At 40.4% G+C, this 26,307-nt stretch overlaps 1 protein-coding gene across 7 annotated transcripts in view; it reads right to left on the reverse strand.

Moving 5' to 3' along the window:
• The window catches only part of NDFIP2 (Nedd4 family interacting protein 2), a 102,214-nt gene extending 85,566 nt beyond the window's left edge, over nucleotides 1-16,648 (reverse strand). For 5 of the 7 annotated variants that reach the window (XR_016388658.1, XR_016388657.1, XR_016388656.1 and 2 more), the window contains exon 1: nucleotides 16,109-16,648. Coding sequence is in view for 3 of the 7 variants with exons in the window: in XM_022576957.3 (XP_022432665.1) it covers nucleotides 16,109-16,429 (321 nt within the window). In the remaining 4 variants the exon portion in view is untranslated. The remainder of the gene's footprint in view (nucleotides 1-16,108) is intronic. The other 2 variants (XM_022576955.2, XM_022576956.2) reach the window with 2 other exon arrangements.
• Nucleotides 16,649-26,307: the final 9,659 nt, after the last annotated feature.

Consider the following 26,307-nt stretch of genomic DNA (forward strand, 5'->3'; position numbering starts at 1 on the left):
TTTAGACTGGAAAAATAAAATACATGAAATAAAAAATTCACTGGGTGGGATCCACAGCACAATGAAGATAGAGGAAAGAGATAGTGAATTTAAATTAACAGAATTTATCCATTCTAAAGAAGAGAAAAGAAAAAGTATTGAAAAAATAAATAAGCTAACAAATAGAGCCACAGGGACTCTAAACCTTTAAAAGGTCTAGAAAACATGTCATTTGAGACTCAAAGGAAATAACAGACTGCAGCAGGAAAAAAAAAAAAAAAAACTGAAGAAATAATGTCCATAACTCTTCAAAGTAGTGAAAGGAGTAAATTTACAAATTCAACCTCAGTTGGGCTAAAACAGAACAAATTCCAAGAAAACTACTCCTAGACACATCATAATAATAGAACTTGTAAAAATCAAGATAAAGAAAAGTTATTGGAGCAGCCTGAGAAAACAATATACTACATACAGAGAAACAATGATTCAAATAACTACAGATTCCTCATCAGAAATCATGGTCATCATAAGAAAATGGAACAAAACCTTAGAGGGCTGAAAGAAAAAAAAACTCGGCCAAGAATTCTACACCCAAAATATGTATCTATAGGGGAGATCCCTGGTGGCCTAATGGTTAGGATTCCACGCTTTCACTGCCACGGCCTGGGTTCAATCCCTGGTAGGGGAACTGAGATCCCAAAGCTACGGAGCACAGTACTGCCCCACAAAACAAAAAATCTAATACTTCAGGAATGAAGGTAAAATAGACATTTCGAATAAAAGAAAGAAAATTGATTAGAGTTGATCTGCACTTTAAGGAATTATAAAGGAAGTTCTTTAGACTGAAAAAAAATTGATAGTAAAGAAAAACTTGTTTCTTCAGGAATGAAGAGAGAGCATAGGGAATGGTAAAAGTCTAAGTACATATAAAAGATTCTTTTTTCCTCATAAGTTTTATAAAATATGTGTTACAGGCTTCCCTGGTGGCGCAGTGGTTGAGAATCTGCCTGCTAATGCAGGGGACACGGGTTCGAGTCATGGTCTGGGAAGATCCCACATGCCGCGGAGCAACTAGGCCCGTGAGCCACAACTACTGGAGCCTGTGCTCCGCAACAAGAGAGGCCACGACAGTGAGAGGCCCACGCACCACGATGAAGAGTGGCCCCTGCTTGCCACAACTAGAGAAAGCCCTCGCACAGAAACGAAGACCCAACACAGCCAAAAATAAAAATAAATAAATTAAAAGAAGGCTCAACATTTAAAAAAAAATGTGTTATTATTTAAAACAAAAATGATAATGCTTGTTGGGGATGTCAGTGAATGTACAGGTAATACATATGACAACTATAGCATCAAGTTTGGCAAGGGGAAGGGAGTACACAGTATACAGTCACAAAGTTCTACTTTTTACATGAAGTCATATGACATTAATGTTAAACATATATATATATACACACCTAACTTTTCACTGATTATTATAATCTTAGAGCAAGCACAAAAATAATAAAAATAGTAAAATTAACATTAATAATTGATAAATAATATTATTAATATTAATTAATAATAATAATATAAAGAGGAATAGCTTAAAAAAGCAATAGAAATTTTGAAAAGGAAACTAAAACAATTATTTTGATCAAATGATCCAAAAGGCAGCAGAAAAGGATGAAAAGAGGAAAAAAAAAAGGATAAACAGAAGGCAAATAATACAACAGTAGAAGTAAACCAACCATACCAATAATTACATTAAATACAAACACTCCAGTTAAAAGGCAGAAGCTGTCAGAGTGAATAAAAAAGCAAAATCCAACTATATGCCACCAACAAAAGGCACACATTAAGAACTCAGGTTGAAAGTAAACAGAAAAAGATATGCCATGCAAAACATAATAAGGGAAATAAAAAAAAATAAGACAGGAATGGCTATATTAATATCAAATAAAACAAACTTGAAGACAAAGAGCACTGCCAGAGATAAAGAGGGGCATTTCACAACAATCTCAGAACACAGGAAGCAAGAAATTGAGATAATTAAATGGAGATAGACAACTCCATAACCACAGCAGATTTTAACACCCCCTTGCTTAGCAACTAGTAGAATAACACAAAAACAAAAATCAGCAAGGAATTCCCTGGCAGTCCAGTGGTTAGGACTCAGCACTGTCACTGGCGGGCCCTGGGTTCAATCCCTGATCAGGGAACTAAGATCCTGCAAGCCGTGTGATGTGGCCAAAAACAACAACAAAAACAAACAAACAGAAACAAAAACAAAAATCAGTAAAGACACAGAAGATCAGAACAATACTATGAACCAACCTGATCTGACATTTATATAACACTATATCCAACAACTCAAGAATATACATTCTTTTCAAGTACACATAATACATCACCAAGATAATATACTGGTCCGTAAAACAAGTCTCAATAAATTTAAAAGGAATGAGACCATACTGAGTGCGGTCTCTTACCACTAAAAAAATTAAATTAGAAATTTTTTAAAAGATATACAAGAAAATCCCAAATAAATGGAAATCAAATGGAATTCAAGAAATAGCCGATCCAACATAGTAAAGTGATGAAGGGAAGTCTCAGTATGACAGCTGGGTACTAGGCCTAGAGAACAAATACTACAGATAGAAACAGGAGGATGGAGGGCTCTAGGAAGAATGTCTTCAAAGAACAAAATAAAGGAACTAATACTTATCCAGTGCATGTGACCATGCAAAAAAAAAATGTAGCTGGAAAGCAAATTCTGAAAAATGACCAGAGGATCTGCAAAGAATTAACAACAGATACACAAGGGGGGTGGGGGAGGGATAAATTAGGAGTTTGGGATTTACACACACTACTATATGTAAAATAGGTAAACAACAAGGACCTACTGTACAGCACACGGAACTATACTCAAAATCCTGATATATATATCAATATATATTTGCTATACACTTGAAACTAACACAACATGGTAAATTAACTATGCCTCAATAAAAATTTAAAAATTTAAAATCAATAAAGAAATAAAAGTCATAAAATGTGAACACTAATTAATGATTTAACCAAATATTAGGAGCTTTTCATACACTTAATCCTCACAATAATTCTATGAATGAAGTACTTATACTATTCTTACTTTATGGATGAGGAAGCTATGGCAGAGAGAGGTTAAGTAATCAGCCCAAGGTTACAAGTGCTTGTAAGTGAGAAGCCAAGATTGGAAACTACCAGGCTCATCCTATACCATCCGTGCTCCTCATGTCTGGCATCGCCGTCAATTAAAGAAAGTTAACTATAATGAAAGTTCTGTTTCCCAGGATCTTTTAACTCAGCTGACATGTTTACAAGTAATAGAATAAAATTTGTCCTCCAAGCTTTGCTGCATAACCTTAAGCAGAACCTCCCTCAGGCAGTCTTCTGTAAAATGAGACGGCTGAAGAAAATGATCACTAACCACTTCCACAATATCTGGAAACAATTTATTTTCCTTTTTCCATAAGTAAACCAAATAACCTACCCATGGTTAATTATCTGGCAAATGCAAGTCACCAGTCAGATGAGGAATTATGTAAAACTACCAGAATTCATCTAAACAGGTTTCTCGGTACTATTCTAAAAGCAAAGTACATACCCTAATTATGGATATTCAGAATATCAACACTGTATGGGCTGGGCAACATACTGTTACTTTTACATAAGAGAACTCTGGAAAACTGTTCACTTTATAAATATATCAGTAACCTCATGGATACACTTGAAATCATTCAGAAACGGCATTCATTTATTTCTTCAGTAAGTATTTACAAGGCACTATATAATGGGCCCAGAACTACACTGTATACTATTATAAACAAGACAGACCTAAGCCCTACTTCCCACTGAGCCTACAAAATACATACCATGGAATAAGGACTATGATAGGGATAAGTGCACAGTGTTAAAAGAATACACTGAACTTGGTAAAAAAAAGGGAGGAAATGGAGACGGTGAGGGAAGGTTTTCTGGTGAAAAGAACATCTGAACAGGTTTGAATAAAGAATAGAAATTCATCCTGGAGGAAGCAGAACGAAAAGAAAAAAGGGTAATCACATGTTCAAAAGGCAGAAGAGTCCGAAGGCAGGGGAGATCATGGTCGGGAGTGGTGCCTGGAGAGGAGCAGGGCAAGAGAACAAAAGTATTACAGTTTACAGTTCAAGACACGGCACGCGTGCAGGGCAGTAACAAAGTAAGCAAGGTGAGGTTAGCGGAGGTTCATGTTGTTCTCTAAGGTTACAAACAAAAACTTAAAAGGGTCTCAAGTGTTATTTCCAGTGTTAATCCTTCCCCTTGTGGGGAAATCACACAAAAAGTCATGCTGATATAAATGAATGCTCTACCCAAACGAGAACGAATGTTCTCTAAAAACTACTGGATTTCTTCAGTCTAACATCCAAGAGGCTACAAGTCCTACGAGCCTCAAAATTAGTAAAGAAGTAAAACTATCCAGTTTATTTCCTTATTCTCAAAGCCTCTGCCAAATAGCACAATTTCTTTACATAATGTAATGGGTAAGTCTGGAGAAACATCATAGACAAACTAAACCACAGCACATTTCTAAACTTTTAAAATACTAAATCGCTGATATTCAAATCTTAAAAGTCAAAACCTTGAAATAATCTGATAGTAAATCTTAGACTACTTGCAGTATTTCCCAACTTGCACTTGGCATGTCTTAAACAAGAATTTTACCTACACCTTAATTCCAGCTAAGTGATCAAACTTTTGGAAGAAACCATAACAACAACATGGCATGAAGACATAGAGGATGATTTATATAACCAAATGGTAGATAGGCTAGCCTTAATCACAAGGATTTTTTGAGTAAATTTACATTTAATAAAGTCAGCAGAATGTATTCCATAGTTATTTAAATTTAAGTCAGGCCTACACATGTAGAATATGTATAAAATTCTAAAATAATATATTATTAATACACATATAATCGGACAGTGTTTTAGCATGTAGGTGTGACATTAAGGAAAGAATAAAAAGGAAATAGTCTCTAAGTAGTCAATATAAAGCAGATGAGAAAAATCAAAGCAGTACCCACAACTCCACAGTCAATGAAGGTACTAAGCAGGACCACTGCACATGGCTTCATGGGTTCCTTACTGAACAACCCTATGGGGCCAATCATATATCACAAACAACCTGAGACAGCCCAAGTCTCAGTAGCAAAAAAAAAAGAATTCTTATAAAAATAAGTGTGTGTGTGTGTGTGTGTGTGTGTGTGTGTAGAGAGAGAGAGAGAGAGAGAGGGAGAGGGAGAAGGGGAGAAGGAAGGAGGAGAGAGACACAGACACTAAGCAACATACTGTTAAGCTGTAAGGTAATGCAAAACATGCACACACACACACACACACACAATCTGAGAGAGCCCAAGTCTCAGTAGCAAAAAAAAAAAAAAAAAAAAGAATTCTTATAAAAATAAGAGAATAAAATAACATAAGCAAGGTTTTGAGTCTATGGAATTGCTCTTGAGCTAGCACCACTCATTCAGTCATTCTTATCAATTACTTCCTAAGTGCCTACCATATGCAAGATACTGGGAACATACAGCAGTGAACAAAACGTACCTGTCCTCATGAAGCTTACACTCAGGGGAAAGAAGGAGGTAGGAATTAAACATGTAAAAGATTTGAAATTATCAGGTCGTGATAACTACTATGGGAAAAATGAAGCAGGTAATGGGGCTAGGGAGTACCGTGAAGGGGGTATTGTGATTTTAAATGGCCTCAATGAGGTGACCACTCCAACAGAATGAAGATTCCATCAGACATGAGAAACTTGTCTTTGCTGTTCTCATAGGAAATTTTATACTCTAACTGGGGTCTCCACACCAATTCTAGTGATAGACCAAGTGCCTGCCTGATTACCAGGTACAAAAAGTAAGTGATGCAAAACAACCTTTACCACGTTCCTAAGGGTTTATTTCAAGACTCAGTGAAATAAAAATTTGTCAGAAGCATCCTGCAACAGGCCCAAACTTAAGGCCTTTATGAGGTGCATTCCTCTTTCATCTACACCAGGGGTGGGCAAATTACACCTAGCAGGCCAAATCCAGCCCACCATCTGTTTCTGTAAATGAAGTTTTATTAGAACACAGCCATGTTAACTTGTTTACATATTAAGTATGGATACTTTTGCACTAAAGCAGCAGATCTGGCACACAGCTGTGACACAGACCACATGACCTGGAAAGCCTAAAATATTTACTATCTGGTCCTTTACCGGAAAGTTTGCTGACCCCTGGTTCTAGATCATCACCACCACCACTACCACCGTCATAGTGAGATTCCTTTCAGGGCCCTCTTCACGAACACATGGCCAGTGCAGTCACGTGGAACCTTGCTTCAGGAGGGCCTCATGCTTGGGGTTTAATACTCTATGGTCACCTTTGAATTCTTAATTTTATCTTTGAATCCAAGTTTTATAAGTGAACTCCAATGGGACAAAAAAGCATGTGCCAGGGACCTGGTGCCTCGGCTCACAGGCAGTCTGCCTCCCCAGGAAAGATTCTCAGGCAGCTGAACGCCCTGGCTCAGCTCAACTCACCACCTCATGACTAGGAGTACGGCAAGGTGGTAGCTACGCCCATCCCAGGCTGACGTCACCATGATACATCCCCAAGCAAAGCAGTATCTAGCAAGTCCTGGCATGGAGGCTGCAATCCCTTGGGGGTGCTGTGCGCTAAGACAGCAGGCCTCTCGGAAGTGGAGACTGGCTTTCCTACCCAAGGCCGGGACCCCACGTTTTCATCTGGCAATGCACCTTGCAAGGTATGTAACCGGACTTGACTGCTTTCACGAAACAAAAATTACAAATGAGAGTTCCATTCTTCTATCAAATCTATCATAAAATTGATTTCTTTGTTTTGTCCCATTCCACTGAGCCATCCCCCTTCACCTTGCTCTAGGCACACAGCTCTCTTCTTATTTCTTAAACCAACAAGCTCATTTGCACCACAGGCCCTTATCACACCTGAAATACTCATCAGCTAGAACATTTCAATCAAGTCTTGGCCTGAGTGTCACACCTGCAGAGTGGACAGAGTTTCCTAATAATCCTGATTCCAAGCCACTGAGGAGTCAAACCCACTGGTGAGGCACACCATCTCCAAAGATGCCACCATCAATTTTTTGCCTCCATGTATGTGCACTGCCTCTCCCTCATTGGGAAATGGAGTTTATTTCCCCTCCTTATGAACCTGGGCTGGATTTATGGCTGCTTTAACCAACAGAATGCAGCAGAAATGACATTCTGGAGCTCTAAGCTGAAGCCTTAAGAGGAATGACAGCCTCCTCTTCCCTCTGTGATGTGAAAGGCCAAGGTCACACTGACAGGGCACATGAAGAGGACACACAGAGGAGAACTGAAATGATCAACATTCAACAGTGCCAGCTGAGCTTCCAGTCAACAGTCATCAACAACTGCTAGCAAAGGGAATGAGTCATCTTGGAGGTTCCAACCCAATCAAGCCCCCAAATGGTTGGAGCCCCAGCTAACATCACATGGAACAGAAGAACCGCTTTGCTGATTAGAGCCAAACCAAGGGATCTTGAAACATAATAAAATGCTTGTGTTTTGAGTAGTTTGTTACAAAGCAATATAAAACTAAAACACCAAGATTTGAATACCAGATCCATCACACCTAGATCCACACACTAGATCCTGTATATATGTAACCTCTTTATGTCTCATTTTTTTCATCTGCAAAATGAAGATCATAACATTATCTATTTCACAGAATTATTCTATGGAATAAATGTGCTCATGTGTGTAAAGCACATAGCAGAGTTCTCAGCATATTCCTGACATAATGCAAAAAGATATTATTATTCTATTATTGCTATTTTATTATTGATAAAATGTATTATTTATACCATCATCCTGCTTTACCTTCTTTAAACCATCTATTACTATCTGAAATTATGCTCACTTATTTATCTGCCTCCCCTCCACCAAAGTATGAGCCATGAGACATGAACTTAACTGTCTTGTTCACCAGCACCTAAAACAGAATTTGACTGACAGAGATACTTTATAAATTAATATTGAATAAATGAGTTATAGGACCTCAGTTTCACAGTTAATCAATAATGATATCTAAAAACTGCTCCCATACCTTATCTTAAGTATAAATCTGACAAGAGGCACTCAAAACACAAGATACACACATAAACTATCTATAATATGTTATTTTCAGGATATAATTCCAATGCATTTACTTGTTACTGCACAAATACTACAACATTACTGGATCATGTACTGTTCAAATATGCCTAAGTGATGGCTAGCATCTGACTCAGCACCGTTCAGGTGTTCTAAAGTAGCTTACTCGTTTGTATAATTTTTTAAAAATGAACTGTACTCAATCAAACTAATGACACACTCTCAGTTACTATTGCTACATGCACAGAAACAGCCAGAGAAACTTCCATGGGGGGTCCATTCAAAACCAAATTACCCTGGCAACACAAATTAACATAATATTAATCTTCAAGCTATGGAAACTTGGTTTTAAACACATCTGAGAGTGAATTTCCTCAGTTACAGTATTTTAAAAGTTTAAAATCTATATTAAAGATGAAATAAAAATCAGACATTCACAGAGCCCTGAAGCACCTCTGAGGAAAAGCAGAAGTCTAGAAGGTACACAAAGATACACAAAAACACAATTCAGTGTAACAAGTTCTCTAATACTGTGATTCTCAACTTTTCCTCTACCGTGATGTAGAGATGACAGATGCAAGAAACTCACCCTGCCTCCCTCTTCCAATTATAATTTCGTAGGAGTTTTTATATCTAGGTACAGGATTTTATAAGGCAAACAAACCACAGGGGTGTGGTACAGAACGTTAGGTGAGAAATAAACACATGTAAAGTCAGGGAAGTAAGTAAGAGAGAAGACATTATGGTTGAAGCTAATAATAAGTATACCCTGCTGAACTCCAGCAGTTAGTGCATAAAATTAAGGCAGGCAGGGGGGCAGGGAGGAGGGGGGCGGGATTGCTAAGATGTGGCATTGTACAGGTATGGAAAGATCCATTGAAGGAACTTGTAAGTTAAGAACAGAAATTTATACTTCAAAATCCAATAAGCCTGGGCTTCCCTGGTGGCGCAGTGGTTAAGAATCCGCCTGCCAATGCAGGGGACACGGGTTTGAGCCCTGCTACGGGAAGATCCCACATGCCACGGAGCAACTAAGCCCGTGAGCCACAACTACTGAGCCCATGTGCCACAACTACTGAAGCCCGTGCACCTAGAGCCTGTGCTCTGCAACAAAAGAAGCCACTGCAATGAGAGGCCCGCACACAGCAACGAAGAGTAGCCCGCGCTCGCTGCAACTAGAGAAAGCCCACGCGCAGCAACAAAGACAACACAGCCAAAAATAAATAAATGTATATTAAAAAAAATCCAATAAGCCCACCAGAATGGCTAAAATTAAAAAGTCTGAAACACCAAACTTTTGGCAAGGTGGTGAAGCAGGCAAAGCTTCCATACATTGTTGGTCTAAGTGTAAAATGGTACACTTGGAAATGGTACACAGACTTGGAAAAAAGTCTGATGGTTTCTCATAAAATTAAGCATACGCCTACCCTATTACCCAGTAATTCCACCAAAGAGAAATGAAAACGTACGCCCACAAAATGATTTGCACAGGAATATTCCTAACCACTTTGTCCGTAAGAGCCAAAAACCGGAAACAACCCAAATGTCTATCAACAGAGCAATGGATAAACAAACTGACCTATATTCGTACAAGTTATACAATGAAATACTATTCAACAATAAAAAGGGATGCACTACTGATACACACAATAACAGGATCAATCTCCTAAACTTCTTGCAGAGTGAAAGAAGCTTTGTAGACTATATGCTGTATGATTCTAGAATAGGCAAAGCTCATTCGAAGTGAAAAACGAAACAGTATAGTCATCACCTGGTGGGTAGGAATTAACAGGGAAGGGTCATGAGTGAACTTTCTAGGGTGACAGTAATGTTCTTTCCCAGTAGTCAGGAAACTTTCTCTGTAAAGGGCAGAATAGCAAATATTTCAGGCTTTCTGGGCTCTGCCTCAAATACCCAATTCTGCCACTGTAAATGAATGGCATGGCTGTGCTAACACAAGACTTTATTTACAAAACAAGAGTTAGAATGTAGTTTGTTGATCCCTGCTCTATATTTCAAAAGTGGTTTGGGTTACACAGATGTATGTGCTTGTCAAAACTCATCTTATTGGCCATGGAAGATTTGTGCATTTCACTATATGTCAATTTTATCCTAAAGGAAAAAAACCATAAAGAAATATTGAACTCTAGGCTGATGATAAGCATGTGGTTGGCAGTGAGGTACACTGATATCTGCAACTTACTTTGAAAGCTCAAAAAATAAGATGGAGGGGCTTCCCTGGTGGCGCAGTGGTTGAGAGTCCGCCTGCCAATGCAGAGGACACGGGTTCGAGCCCTGGTCTGGGAGGATCCCACATGCCGCAGATCAACTGGGCCCGTGAGCCACAACTACTGAGCCTGCACGTCTGGAGCCTGTGCTCCGCAACAAGAGAGGCCACAACAGTGAGAGGCCCGCGCACCACGATGAAGAGTGGCCCCCGCTCGCTGCAACTGGAGAAAGCCCTCGCATAGAAACAAAGACCCAACACAGCCAAAAATAAATAAATAAATAAATAAATAAAACTCAAAAAATAATAAGAAGAAGAAGGATTGACAGATATACGATAACACAGATGCAACAAAATGTTGGGAATTGTAGACCCTACAACTGGTATATGGTATATGGAAGTTAACCGTGCAATTCTTTCAACTTCTGTATATATTTGAAAGTTTTTTGTTTTGTTTTGTTTTTGGCTGCGTTGTGCGGCTTGTGGGATCTTAGTTCCCAGACCAGGGATCGAACCCGTGCCCCCTGCGGTGGAAGTGCAGAGTCCTAACCACTGGACCACAAGTGAATTCCCTGAAAGTTTTAATGTTAAAGTGGCGGGGGAGGATATTCAGTAAGAGGCCACTGAAGATATTTAAGCAAAGAAATGAAAATCAAATTTATATTCTACAAATACAATTTATGCAGCGCAAACAATACACAGAAGGATGGTCAGATGAAGGAAGAAAGCACTAAGCAAGCTATTACAATAGTCCATGCCATAGAAAGTATCAACATTTGAGGAGTAAGTACAAAGTGAGTTCATGCAGAGAAGGAAAGTCAGGGGAGTAAAGAGTAGAAAGCTCCTTTATTTCAGGAATGAGGAAGGAGTTTCAAGGAGAACGTTCACAATGTCAACGTAAAAGAACTTAAGCAAGAAGAGAACTGAAAAGTACCTATTAGATTAAGCAATGGAACTTGATGATGTAAAAGAGGTGTGGTAAGAATGTAAGCCAGATAAAGGATATTGATAAGTTCAAAGGAAACAAACAAGTGATGATCAAAGGAATCTAGCTGGGCCAAGAGAGGAAGGCAAAACTAGGGAGCATTGTAAAGTAAAAGACTGAAATACTTCTTTAAAATGGAAAACAAAAGTAAACAACTGCACCTAAAAATCACCATATATTATCTCATCCATAAAATGTACTCTTGGGTAAGGCAGACTGCTATGGGCCTGAGTGTCCCTGCACATTCTTGCTGAGTGTGAAAGAAGGTCAAGGTTACCACAGCATTTAACTGCCTCTCAGAGAGAGGTGAACTAGCTTGTTTATTATTTGCTACAATGTTTGCAGCTTGCTAAAAAAAAAAAAAAAAAAAAAAGTGCTAGACCCTTGGTCCTGAGTTCCTTAGCTGTGATCCACTCTGTTCTTCCATTAGACCCATCACCCTCATGGGACATGGTTACAAGGAAAACCAGCACAAATATGCTGATGTTCGTGAGTCTGAAGGGCTGTGAGTCATAATGTCATTTGTTTCTGACCTGGGAGTCTCCTGTTTTTCTGCCAGCAACCATGAAAAATTAACAGAATATCAGCTTGTAAACATGGTAAAATCAGATCTTAAGACTTTTCACTGCTCTTGACATGGACAACAAAGAACTAGTTGATATTCATGTTGCTAAATAAAACGAGACAAAAACATAGTCACTAGCAAAAACTGAAATATATACAATATTTTATAGTTTATTTACCTTACATTATTCATAATATTTATCATGTACCAGTCTCTACACTATATTTTTTACTTGCACTACATTATATAATTCTCATAATAATCCTAATGAGGTAGGTACTAATATGAGGAAACTGAGGCTTCAAAATGCTATGTAACTAAGCCAAGGGCTCACAAATTGTAATCAGCACAACCTAAATATAAGCCCAGATAACTTTAAAAGATGTGAGGGTTTTTGTTAACTATTAATAGTCAACCTCCTTCCCAGCTGATTTATCAAGGGCAACTCTAATTCATATATAACAGCAAAGTATCTATATCATCACAGTATGGATAGTTCATTATTTTTATAGAAAACTAACATTTTGGAAATGTTAATATAATCAAAGTTTTCTCTAAAAATCTGTGGTCAAGGTTTAGGAAGAGCTAAGTTAAACAAATCCAAATCACTGTCTTTACGGCAGAAGCTCTCATGGTTTTAAATGTGCAAATGTATGTCTTTATATGCTAATATATATTATAAATCTTTTAAGACCATCTATTATCATCATTCTGAATGACACAGTTTGGGAAACTACTGCTACAATCCACAGTGCCAATTTAACTTATACACAGAATACCTCTGAAAGCTGAGTAGTCAGCTTGGTGGTTCACATACACAAAACCTTTAAAAGGGAGAACATCAAAGTTAGAATGTGGCATAACAGCTCCAAGCCAAGTCACCTACTTCATAGTTTGGCAACACTGCCCATTTCCTACCAGACAAAATTGAATTTCCCATAACACAATGGAACTACCTGGCTTTTTCTGAAATTAGAAGGGTAACAAGTCAAGGCTTTTTGTATTTGTAGCTCTGTACATTGTTATCACTTAACAAAATTTGGACGCTTTTAACAATGGAGGAGAGATCACAGAAAAAGTAGTTTCCACATAAAGCTTGTGAATTGGTTAATGGTAGTAAGTCGTTCTGATGGTCCTAGGCATCACCATTAACTTACCAATATGGAAAGTTAAAATTTAACTCTATGAATAAGTGGAAAATTAATATCGTATACCATTTCAACACCAAGCATGTTTTCCTGTCTCCTACTTAGTCAGCTCTAAACATTCAACAACTGAACCTGTTTATTGCTCCATTGTTATTAATCATTCCAGAGTTTTTTAAAAAAAACAAAATTGAGCTAAAGTCAGCCACACAACAGTTGTGTTCATTATACAAGCCAGAGCTGTAAGCTGTACATTGGTCCCTAGCTTGCTGCAAACCAACTCAGATGCTTTTTTTTTTTCCTTTGCCCTCTGCTCTGAAGGAATGCCTCCACCCATTCAAAGTCTATGTAGGACACATCTCCAGTAGTTTGGGGTGGGGGGCATATACCTAGGTAAAGTTACTAATCAGGCCATTCTCAACAAAACTAAGAGTTATTCTAGACAGATGAAATTACCATGTAATTACACAGGAATTGGAATCAAAATCTGAATGTAAACTGTACTAAGATTTTCAAACACTTCACATTACAAGGAAAACAAATTGATGTCCTACCTACTTGAAGCAAGAAGTATCTTTAGAAGGGCAGATTTTTGCCCTCTGCTCGGAAGGAATGCTTCCACCCATCCAAAGCCTCTGTGGGACACATCTCCAGTTTGGAGGGAAAAAAAAGGCAATAAAATATGATACTGTCGGGACTTCCCTGGTGGCGCAGTGGTTAAGAATCCGCCTGCCAATGCCGGGGACACAGGTTCGAGCCCTGGTCCGGGAAGATCCCACATTCTGCGGAGCAACTAAGCCCGTGCGTCACAGCTACTGAGCCCGCGCTTTAGAGCCGGTGAGTCACAACTACTGAACCCCGCGCACCTAGAGCCCGTGGCTCTGCAACAAGAGAAGCCACTGCAATGAGAAGTCCGCACACAACAAACAGTCCCGCTCGCCGCAACTAGGGAAAGCCTGCATGAAGGAACGAAGACCTAATGCAGCCAAAAATAAATAAATAAAATAAATAAATAAATTTATTAAAAAAAGAAAAAAAATGATACTGTCCACTTATTTTGAAAGGAGTTGTAGAGAAAAAGAAAATATCTTAAAGCTGACAGCAATTTCCAACATTTTGGTGTTAGGAATTCTTCAAAATAATAATCATAACTACTGAAAGCAAATGTGACACTATAATAAATTACTTTAAGGCACAAATACATCAATTAAAAATGTTTTGAGGGCTTCCCTGGTGGCGCAGTGGTTGAGAGTCCACCTGCCGATGCAGGGGACACGGGTTCGTGCCCCGGTACGGGAAGATCCCACATGCCGCAGAGCGGCTGGGTCCGTGAGCCAGGGCCGCTGAGCCTTCGCGTCCGGAGCCTGTGCTCCGCAACAGGAGAGGCCACAACAGTGAGAGGCCCGCGTACCGAAAAAAAAAAAAAAAAAAAATGTTTTGAGCAGTGATTTTCATATGTGAACATGGTGGATTCTGATAAGCAAAACCCCCAAAGAGAAAGAATTGGAATCAGTTAACACCATTAAGGGAAACAAATATCAACAGGAAAGAAAAGAGATTAGAGAAAAGAAATCCCACTGGTAAATGCAATAGGTATTCAATATTTACCTATTGCATTTTATTTTTACTAACATCTGCAAAAATAGGAATGCCTTAAAAAATAAAATGTGTATACACTAACAACCTGAAAAATGCCTTCCCAAACTGGCAACATTTTCCAAACCATTCCAAAAATACTGATAAATTTTCACAGAATTCAGAATATACATCATTTGGAGGTTTTACCGGATGTAAACCAGATGAAGTGGAAGCCTCCTGAGCTTTTATCTTAAAAAAAAATGCAAAATTACATACATTGGGATTTCATCTTTCAGTAGCCTTTGCATATGTCAAAATACACTTATTAATAGAAATTCTTTACTTCACAACTAAGTGCCTCCTGTGCAAATAGATCTGAAACATGAAATCTGCACTAATATATCTATATTTGTAAATTTCACAAACAGTACTATTAAATTGCATCGTCGGTGCTCCATATTAATGTTTTTCTTCTCTCCCTCAGTAAATAGGTTTAACTAAATTTCCACCTCAAAGTTTACAGAATAACATGCTACCTAGCTGCAACGAAACAGTCAACTATTGCTGGGTCCATTTTTTAAATAAGGTTTACATAGGAATCTCCAATGACACCACCGGAATTAGTATCAGAGAAAAAAAACATTAGAAAATTTGACACGGAAAACATAGAGGGGCACTTTTCACTCATTTCAACATACAAAGGTTTATACGGTTAAGCTGGAAAACCTTGTATTTAAAGAAAAAATTTCAAACAAGATTAGCATTTTTTAAGTAAAACTTCCTGTTTCCCCTCCTACCAAAAAAAAAAGTGACAGAAAACAGAATGCAATCACTTTTAATTCTAACAAAACAGAAAAGGACAAAATGACAAGGTTAACTAGACCTGAGAAACAAGTTCAGCCCCACGACTATTCTCTACAGTTGCACGATTTTTAAGCCCACATTTTTTTTTTTTTTACCAAATCCACTTCCCACCCTACGTAGGGCTTACGCCTGCCTCCTCCCCACCGACTCCATCTATGACGGCGACACCTTCCCAGCAGGTATGTGAACTCATTTCCAGTATACAATCCGCAGGAATATCTCTGAAGTGTCTGGGTCAGGGCATAACGAAATGATCGAGAAAGTGAGACATAAAACAGATACAAGTTTTAAAGGGAGGCGTAGGGGTGTCTAACACCGGAGGGATGGGTACCTCGAAGGAGACTGGGGTCTGAAAAGAAAGGTCTCAAAGGAGCCACAGGCAGGCTCCATCCGAGAGGTGTGAAGGAAGCAAGGTCCTGCCAGAAGAGCCAAAAATAAATTAGCCAGCACGTCCATTCCGCGAATAACCCGAGGAAAGGGACTCTGGGGGCCACGGCGGGGGCCAATCCCGGGGTCCTCGGCGGCGCAGGAGGCCCGGGCTGGGGCCAGAAACTCACCACCTGGTAGCGGCCAGTCCCCGGCTGGTGATGATCCATCCTGCCCGGCTCGGGATCCGGCTTCCGAGCGGGCGAGTGCCCTCGGCGCTCAGCCCCCTCGGTCACCCGGGTCGACGACGTCGTCGCCGCAGCGACCCTTCCGCCTCTGTTTCTGCCGCCGCGGTCGCCCAGCCGGACCACCTCACTTCCCGTCACGGCCGCAGAAGCCGCCGAAACCTCCGCGTCGGCCGGAGCTCTGGGCCGAAGGTCCGGGGCACCGTAAGCGCTACTGAGCATGCTCGGGATGGTCGCGCATGCTCGCTGGGTCCTCCGCCGTCCCATCCGCGTCGCGAGTTGGCGGGGGGTGGGGGCGGTGTTTAGCTGGGTGGGTGGAGGTGGAAAAGTCAGGCAAGTCCCAGGGAGCAATCTAGGTTGTCAGCCTGTCCGGAGTGGGCGGTGGCAAAAGGATCAGGGGAAAAAACATCACCGTCCTTGATTGGTCTTTTTGTTTGGACGGGTTTCGCGCAGGCACAGTCACAGCGCACAGATACAGATGTCGAGGAGAGCGGGGACGCATTCCTAGAACACCTGAGGACAGGTCACCCTGTTTCCCAACACTCCCTCGTATTACTCACCCAGCCTAGGACAAGGCACAGAGATCTGTCTCTAGGACCTTCCTAAAACTCTTATTCAGAATCATCAGTGAGCTAAGGGATGTCTTGTCAGCTTGTTTTGTTTGTCCCCTTCCTGGTAGTAAGAGATTTAAGAATCCAGCAGGGACTCTTCAGTCATACTCATGTATCTCGCCAAGGAAAGAGGCCTCTAGCCTCTAGAGCACTAGGTTGCTGGAAAGATACAAGAAAATAATGAAACAATATAGGACTCTTGTGGTCATATTCATATCAATAATTCCAAAGGGTTTAACAGTAAGGAATTACTCCGTGTGCAACATTGTCAGTCGATCTCAGTATCCGGTTAACCACACATGACCTACTATGTGTGAGTATCTCCCACGGGGTGCAAAGCATGTTTCTCTAGCAAGTAGAAGAGTATGATGGGGCAGCGTACTCTTTAACCCAAAGACCTGCTTTCTATACCCTGAAAACTATGATCCCACGTGACCTGGCTCAGCTATCTTTTTTACTTAACTTCCCTCCTGAATCGCCAAAGGAGATTCCTGGAATGAAGAAGGCTACTGGGTGGGCCTGATCACCTAATTAAAATAGCAAAAATACAATAAAGAGAGAAACTCATTGAGAGATCAGCTGAAAAAATGTAAGCCTTCCTCTGATTGCTTTATTCAAAGAGATGAGCAGTTCTTCGTATTTTTGCCGTCTTGACACATTTGGTGGTTAGAGAGTGTTAATTAATAGGCTAACAATAAGAGGCAATGATATTGTCATACTTAAATGTCCTTAAACTTTCTTTAGGTCTAACTTAATGTGTTTTAGACTCTAAGATAATAAACATGACATTTCATTGTGTTACTGTACAAGAGCTCACTCTCACAATTTCACCCCAAATGGTATCACCTTTCAATGATCAAAACAACCCCCAGTTCAGCAAAATGAAATTAGATTCCTACACCATTTATGGTCTGTACGGTTCATTTAGAACTTAATTTTATATGCAGCTGCACTTTCATTAATCATTTATATGTCCATTTGTTTTTCAAATAGACTGCTGCTCAGGACAGAGGCCATTCTTTACACCTAGCACACCCGAACAGTAATGGGAACATACCGGTGAAAACCAACGTCCTGACAAAAAGCAAACATCCTAAATCTTGTTAGAGTAACAAATTCTTTCAATTTTACTCTCCCCCCAAGTTTTGTAAATGTTTTGCTAATCCAGAGAGGTGACAAAATTCAACAGGAAAGGGGGTCTTCAGTGAAGAGGAGGAAGAGAAAGAGGGGAAAGAGAAGTAGAATAACAGCTGATACGTATTGAGCCCTTCCCAAGCTAGGAGCTGCACGTGTTATCTCATTTCATCCTCACAACTGTTCCATGATGTAGGCACGATTGCAATCCCGGCTTAACAAATCAGGAAACTAAGGCACCGAGAGCCACTTGTCCAAAGCCAAATCACTCGTAAGTAGTGACAGACTCCAGAGCCTCCACTATATTAGGCACCATGGTATAATACACCCTTAAAACGAACAAACAAACAAACAAAACAAGTCTTGTCTCTTTCTGTCCACCACTACTGTGAAACTTCTGCAGAAGACCAAAAAAAAGGTGATGCGTCACAAAGAGCCAATCTGACTTCCTTAAATGCCACCTCCTTGATCTGTATGAAATAAGAGATTCTCATTGTTCTCCAAAGAGCTACTCTGAGCTCCTTTTGCCCATTTCTCCACGAAGCCAGTGTGACCTGTAATGGGCCATCACAAGCAGAGGCCCTGAGTTGTCCCACTAGGAGCAACTTTTTGGGGAAGATATGGGGGTAATGATATTCTTATCATTCTAGAGGCCTTAAGCAACATTTGAGATGTTGATATTTAATCTTTTGGTGGCGACAATTTGATATTTAATCTTTTGGTGATGACAAGTCTAGTTACTTAAGGAATTGGTGGTGGTCTACCACTATAAACTCAAGTGGGATTTTAGAATTAGAGTACACTTCACTAACACCTCTTGCTCTGGCCTAATCAATATTCATCTCCAAATACACAGCCACCAAAAATTTAACTAGTGCCACACTGCCAGTGTGACAGACATGGAGATAAGATGGCTGGATTCCCTGTCACGAAAGCACACTCTGCCTAGTGCCATCCAGCTGTTAGTTTTGTTGATGTTTCCTTGGCTTGGCTTTCTACCTTGAGGTCATGCTGTCTTCATTGTTGCACCCTTCTGTTTACTAAACAAGGCCGTAGTCTAGCCCCACTTTTGCCTCACATTGGACCCATTTAAGGGGCAATCTCTGCTTCAGAGTTCCCTGCTGAACTAGCTGAGATTTTGTCAGCTCTGCAGTATGATGTGACAGCTCTCCGCACCCAATCCTTTTTGTTCTCACAGATGTTAACTCTCCAATAAAGCTCCTGCACTCATAACTTCATATCAGCATCTGCTTCCTCGAGAGCCCAACCTAGACAAGTACCCATATTGTCGACTGAAAGAAAAACGCACAACATTGTTGTGAGTTAAGTTTTACTCAGGGAACTTTCTGAGGACTGCAGCTCTGAGACAGCTTCTCAGATAGCTCTGAGGAACTGCTCCGAAGAGGTAAGGGCGGAGCCAGGATATCTATGAACTATTTTTGCTGGGAAAAACATGTAGTCAAGCATAAAAAGATTACTGCTAATCACAAAGAACAGACATCTCAAGTTAAAATGATTTTAGTGCTTATCTACCTATGGGAAGATGCAAGAATCTGGGGTCCTTTGAAATTTTTCCTTAGATGTGCATCTTAACTATCTAAGGGCCAGCATATTCAAAGCACAGAATGTTTTCTGGTTTTCTCCATCCTGAATCCCCCTCAGGGCACACTGTCAGAAGACAATTGCTGTGCCTGATGGCTTGATCCTTGTAGTAGAACTGAAATGTTGGCCGGCAACTCTTTTTTTATAAGATATAAAGTGATAGAACGTTATTATCAAAATTATGTTCAATGACTACAACTGCCCTTTCACATAATTGATGTTTCATCTCCAGAATAACCCTCAGTACCCACCATTGTTACCATTTTCTCATGTGGACACAATGTATCTACAGCCTTCCTGTTAAGAATGACTTTGATTTTGTTCTTTAGAGTGATGCTGTCAGGCCAAGTCACAGGGACCCCTTTGCCTGGACATACTTCCCACTGGGAATCCCTCTTACCTTCCCAGAAGCAGAGGCATTCGCTCCAGAAGTAAACCAATTTCTTATCCTCCCTATCCTCCTCTGAACCTCTAACCAGGTATGCTACACTGTGTATACATGTGTAGGATTTTTGTTGAGATTCCCACCAATTAAAGAGCAGCAGAGGACTTCCCTGGTGGCGCAGTGGTTGAGAGTCCACCTGCCGATGCAGGGGACACGGGTTCGTGCCCCGGTCCGGGAAGATCCCACATGCTGCGGAGCGGCTAGGCCCGTGAGCCATGGCCGCTGAGCCTGCGTGTCCGGAGCCTGTGCTCTGCAACGGGAGAGGCCACAACAGTGAGAGGCTGGCGTACTGCAAAAAAAAAAAAGAGCAGCAGACATGCCATTGCCTGCACATGACCATCTACACTGGCCTAAATCACAGGTAGGCAAATGCTCCAAATTTTCCGTACTTCTTCAGTGATTTTTAGTTTTTGTATCTCTTCCTCTACAACACAGAACTACTCCTCAAGTAGCTACTGATGGTTAGTGTGACCATAGGTCCTAATAGTTCGTTGCATTTGGAATATGTATGATTTTGTATATTTATCTAGAGAATGATCAAAAAGAGGTAAAATCACATTCTCTGTCTGAAGATTTCTATCTCTACCTAATAAAAATTCACTAGCCATTATTTTCTATATATTAAATTCTAAAGTAGATTTTAGAAAATACAAGACACTATCGTCATTTTAGTAAATGAAAATAAGCATAATTATTACTGCAGTTTTATGTCTGTTACCATGTATGTGGATTTTTTTAAGCAGTTTGTAGGCTCGAACCTCATTTTAGCTTCACATGGTGTTCCTTATTTAACTGGTTCTGACATTCCTGTCATCTGTTCAGCTCTACAATTTTAGAGAGGAAATCTTGTAAAGCGAGCAACTTGACAATGAGGTATCTACTTCCTTTGTCTCTTTATTCTCCTCCAGTATGTTGAAAGACTCTAAAACATAGCTAATGTTCTTTTTTTAAAAAATGTATATATATATTTATTTATTTATTTATTATCTTTGGCTGCGTTGGGTCTTCATTGCTGCGCGTGGGCTTTCTCTAGTTGCAGTGAGCGGGGGCTACTCTTCGTTGTGGTGCGTGGGCTTCTCATTGCAGTGGCTTCTCTTGTTGCAGAGCACGGGCTCTAGGTGCGCGGGCTTCAGTAGTTGTGGCACGTGGGCTCAGTAGTTGTGGCTCACAGGCTTAGTTGCTCCGTGGCATGTGGTATCTTCCTGGACCAGGGCCCAAACCCATGTCCCCTGCATTGGCGGGCAGATTCCTAACCACTGAGCCACCAGGGAAGCCCCATAGCTAACGTTCTTTATCAGTCAGAGTTCAACCAGAGACAGACCAAGAGCAGATAGATATGAAGAGATTGATTGCAAGGAGTTGGCTTACCCTGTTTTGGGGACCTGCTAGGCAAGTCCAAAATCTGTAACTCAGGCTACTGGAACTCTGGAAGCTGCTGTCTACAGGCAGAACTTCTTCCTCCTCAGAGAAGCCTCAATTCTGCTCTTAAGGCCTTTCAGTAGATTGAATCAGGCCCACCCAGATTATCAAGGCTAATCCCCTTTACTTAAAATCAACTTAGTTTGGACTTTAGTCATATCTCTAAGATACCTTCACATCATGCTTAGATTAGTGTTTGATTGAATAATTGAGACTATAGCCTAACCAAGTTGACAAAGAAAACTGACTATCACATGTTTATTTAAATGCTACAAGCAGAAATTGTCTCTGTATAATAAAGGACGGGGCGGGGGGGGGGGGCGGACAGAAGAGAGAAAGGGAGGAAGTACCAGAGAGTTAGCTTAGAGAATTAAAATAAATTTTCATGTTAAGTTATTTCCTATCAGCTTTATTTTTGTGTAAGTACTGTTGTGTATAGAGGCACCACCAGGCAACAATTAGAAAAGGTTTGAATTTCGATAAGCTACAATATTTTTATTTAGCATTTTCACTTTCCCTTTGTGTGGTCATGAGCAACAAATGTGAGCAAATCGACAGCCATTTTACCTTAAGGATTTTTACATATTTAAATTGGGCTAAATTGTAAGTTATTAAAATGGTCTTTGCTTTACCTTGAATACGGAAGGCTGTTCTTTGACCATACTAAAGCAGGACATTTTTGTGTTGTTGTTTCCTTTTTTTCTCTGAAAGCCTGATAATCACCTTCGTCACAGAAGCGCAGGGCTGGCACTGAGTATATTGCCTATTATGACAGGTTTCTCTTGACTAACGTGTGATCATCGTGTAAGAAGACAAATACTATAAGTGTGTGGGAGCTGTGGGAGAGTAAAAAATACTAGGAAAGAAAAATGGCTCCTACATATCAAGGTGTTCTTAACACGTTAAAGATCATGCTCTTGCTTTCTTCATAAGAGGAACCAGGCCTTATTTGTTAAACAGCCTGCTATGCTGCTTCACCATTAACAACATAATACAACATTAACAATAGGGTCGCCATATAACAAAGTTGCCTGATTTCAGTACTGAGGATAAAGGGCATTCAACATCTGAAGGGACAAAATGATGACAGTAATTAGACAGAGTGACTTACCAGATGCTGCCTTTCTGGAACTAGGAAAAAATTCATAGCCATTACCTGGCCTTAAGATTCAAATCGGGGGAAAAATCTAAGGGCCTAACAGAGCCAAAGTAAGCCAAGATAATGAAAAAAAGGGGGGTGAGGGGAGGGTTGGAATTCCCTTTATATCTGGAAGTTATGTCCTAGAATAAATAAAATATTTATAATGTATCCCACTTCACCTGTCAATAATATGTAAAGTTCCCATGAAATATCTGTAAATTCTGCTTATAGAGAATGATCACTGAGAAATCTAGCATTATTTCCCCAATAAGGGTAAAGACACCAAGCTCAAATCTTCTTTATCTAGCGTCTTAGTCTGTTTGGGCTGCTACGACAGAATACCACAGATAGGGTGGTTTATAAACAATAAAAATTTATTTCTCACAGTTCTGGGGGCTGGAAATCCAAAATCAGAGTGCAGTATGATCTGGTTCTAGTGAGGGCCTTCTTCTAGGTTTCAGACCGCTGACTTCTCATTGTATTCCCACAGGGCAGCAGGGGCAGTGAGAGATCTCTCTAGGGACTCTTTTATAGGGATGTTAATCCCATTCATGAGGGCTCCACCTCTGAACCTAATCACATCCCAAAGACCCACCTCTTAATACCGTCAACTTGGGCATTACATTTTCAACATTTGAATTTGGGTGGGACACAAACATTCACACCATAGCATCCAGATACTGACTTTTAAAAAGAAAAGCATCAATGTTACAAAAACACACACATACACATAAATATAGCACATAGAGTAGAAAATCAAGTTTAGTTTATTTTTGGTTTGAATGGGGCAGACGATTTGGCTCACTATAGGCCCCTGAAATTTCTTTAGAATCCAATTGTTTGTAAAAAAGAGAAATGTTTGTTTTCATGGAGCCATAAAACTTTAGCATTTGAAGGGACCTTCCGGATCACCAACGCTTCATTTTGAAAACAAGGAGACTGAGGCTCAGAGTGGTGAATGCAGCCTTAGAGTGCTGTCTGCGAAACTGCCACTCCACTTGCAGCTTGGTTCAAATGCAGTAACTCATAAAACAATCCAAAATACTCCATTGACTGTTCCCACCACATCCAGCGAGAAATAGCCATCCAAAACAGTACAAATAAAAATCAAAAATTTAGAACTCCGACATATCAAGAACTCAACATGTGGGACTTCTCTGGTGGCGCAGTGGTTAAGAAGCCACCTGCCAATACAGGAGACACAGATTCAATCTTTGCTCCAGGAAGATCTCACATGCCGTGGAGCAACCAAGCTGGTGCACCACAACTACTGAGCCTGCGCTCTAGAACCCACGTGCTGCAACTACTGAAGCCCTCGCACCTAGAGCCCGTGCTCCGCAACAAGAGAAGCCACTGCAATGAGAAGCCCGCGCACCACAATGGAGACCCAACGCAGCCAAAAAAAAAAAAAGGAACTCAACATGTCAAAATTTCTTTGGAAGAAATATTATAGTCAAATGTACTGCCACCAAAAAGGATAAATTCTGAAATAGTTGCTAATTCTCTCAGGGGTTGCTGCTTTGGAAACAAGTAAAATATCTTCTTTTTAAAATACAATAAATGGACCCTCCAAAAATACAGTCTTTGAGAGCTGAGTAGATACCTAACATTAGTTGTATGCATGCAAGCTTAAACACCAAACAATCCCAACCCCATACATACATACATGTCCATTCATATAAGGTTGGGATATAAGATGACCTAAACACATAAAGTTAGCCCCTGACCATGGGATTTTACCATGATTCCTAAGACAATACAGCTGCACATACATACAGTGGCCCCTAGCTACATGTGACCATTTAAATTCAAATTAATAATATTAAAAATTTAGTTCCTCAGTGACACTAGCCACAAGTGTTTAGTGGCTACCGTGTTAGACAGTGTGCTGATAAAGAACACTTGCATCATCACTAAAAGTTCCATTGGACACCATTGCTCAAACAAAGATTCTCTTACTATTCACCTTAATCACCTTCATTTACTTCCTGAATGATCCACATAATTTTCTAATAGCTTTTGTCCCAACTATGCCATATCTTAGCAATGAGCCTCCTAAGTAAGTCACTGAACCTGCTGAGCTGGTTTACTCATCTTTTTTTTAAAAAAAACTATTTAATTTATTTATTTTGGGTGTGTTGGGTCTTCGTTTCTGTGCGAGGGCTTTCTCTAGTTGCGGCGAGCCGGGGCCACTCTTCATCGCGGTGCGCGGGCCTCTCACTGTCACGGCCTCTCTTGTTGCGGAGCACAGGCTCCAGACGCGCAGGCTCAGTAGTTGTGGCTCACGGGCCCAGTTGCTCCGCGGCATGTGGGATCCTCCCAGACCAGGGCTCGAACCCGTGTCCCCTGCATTGGCAGGCAGACTCTCAACCGCTGCGCCACTAGGGAAGCCCCTCCATCTTATTTTTTGAGCTTTCAAAATAAGTTGCAGATATCAGTGTACCTCACTGCCAACCACATGCTTATCATCAGCCTAGAGTTCAATATTTCTTTATGGTTTTTTTCCTTTAGGATAAAATTGACATATAGTGAAATGCACAAATCTTCCATGGCCAATTAGATGAGTTTTGACAAGTACATACATCTGTGTAACCCAAATCACTTTTGAAATATAGAGCAGGGATCAACAAACTACATTCTAACTCTTGTTTTGTAAATAAAGTCTTGTGTTAGCACAGCCATGCCATTCATTTACAGTGGCAGAATTGGGTATTTGAGGCAGAGCCCAGAAAGCCTGAAATATTTGCTATTCTGCCCTTTACAGAGAAAGTTTCCTGACCACTGGGAAAGAACATTACTGTCACCCTAGAAAGTTCACTCACGACCCTTCCCTGTTAATTCCTACCCACCAGGTGATCGCTATACTGTTTCATTTTTGTTTTTCACTTCGAATGAGCTTTGCCTATTCTAGAATCATACAGCATGTAGTCTACAAAGCTTCTTTCACTCTGCAAGAAGTTTAGGAGATTGATCCTGTTATTGTGTGTATCAGTAGTGCATCCCTTTTTATTGTTGAATAGTATTTCATTGTATAACTTGTACGAATATAGGTCAGTTTGTTTATCCATTGCTCTGTTGATAGACATTTGGATTGTTTCCGGTTTTTGGCTATTACGGACAAAGTGGTTAGGAATATTCTTGTGCAAATCATTTTGTGGGCGAAGGTTTTCATTTCTCTTTGGTGGAATTACTGGGTAATAGGGTAGGCGTATGCTTAATTTTATGAGAAACCACTAGACTTTTTTCCAAGTCTGTGTACCATTTCCAAGTGTACCATTTTACACTTAGATCAACAATGTATGGAAGCTTTGGCTGCTTCACCACCTTGCCAAAAGTTTGGTGTTTCAGACTTTTTAATTTTAGCCATTCTGGTGGGCTTATTGGACTTTTTTCATATAAATTTATTTATTTTTGGCTGTGTTGGGTCTTTGTTGCTGCGCATGGGCTTTCTCTAGTTGCGGCGAGCGGGCGGTGCGCGGGCCTCTCACTGTCGCGGCCTCTCTTGTGGAGCACAGGCTCCAGACGCGCAGGCTCAGTAGTTTGTGGGTCATGGGCCTAGCTGCTCCGCAGCATGTGGGATCTTCCCAGACCAGGGCTCGAACCTGTGTCCCCTGCATTGGCGGGCAGATTCTCAACCACTGCTCCACCAGGGAAGCCCCTGGTTTACTCATCTTTAATATCAGATCCTTATCTGTCTCACAGGTTGTATTGAAGTTCAAAGGAAATGTAACCATACAAATAAAAAGGGTAATTGTTTCTGAAGACCCTTTTCCTTTCTTTCATTTTCCAGTGA

The sequence above is a fragment of the Delphinapterus leucas genome, chromosome 18, assembly GCF_059928025.1.
Source record: "Delphinapterus leucas isolate spDelLeu-1000000601 "Yukka" chromosome 18, BTC_Dleu_Yukka2, whole genome shotgun sequence".
NCBI classification, from domain to species: Eukaryota; Metazoa; Chordata; class Mammalia; order Artiodactyla; family Monodontidae; genus Delphinapterus; species Delphinapterus leucas.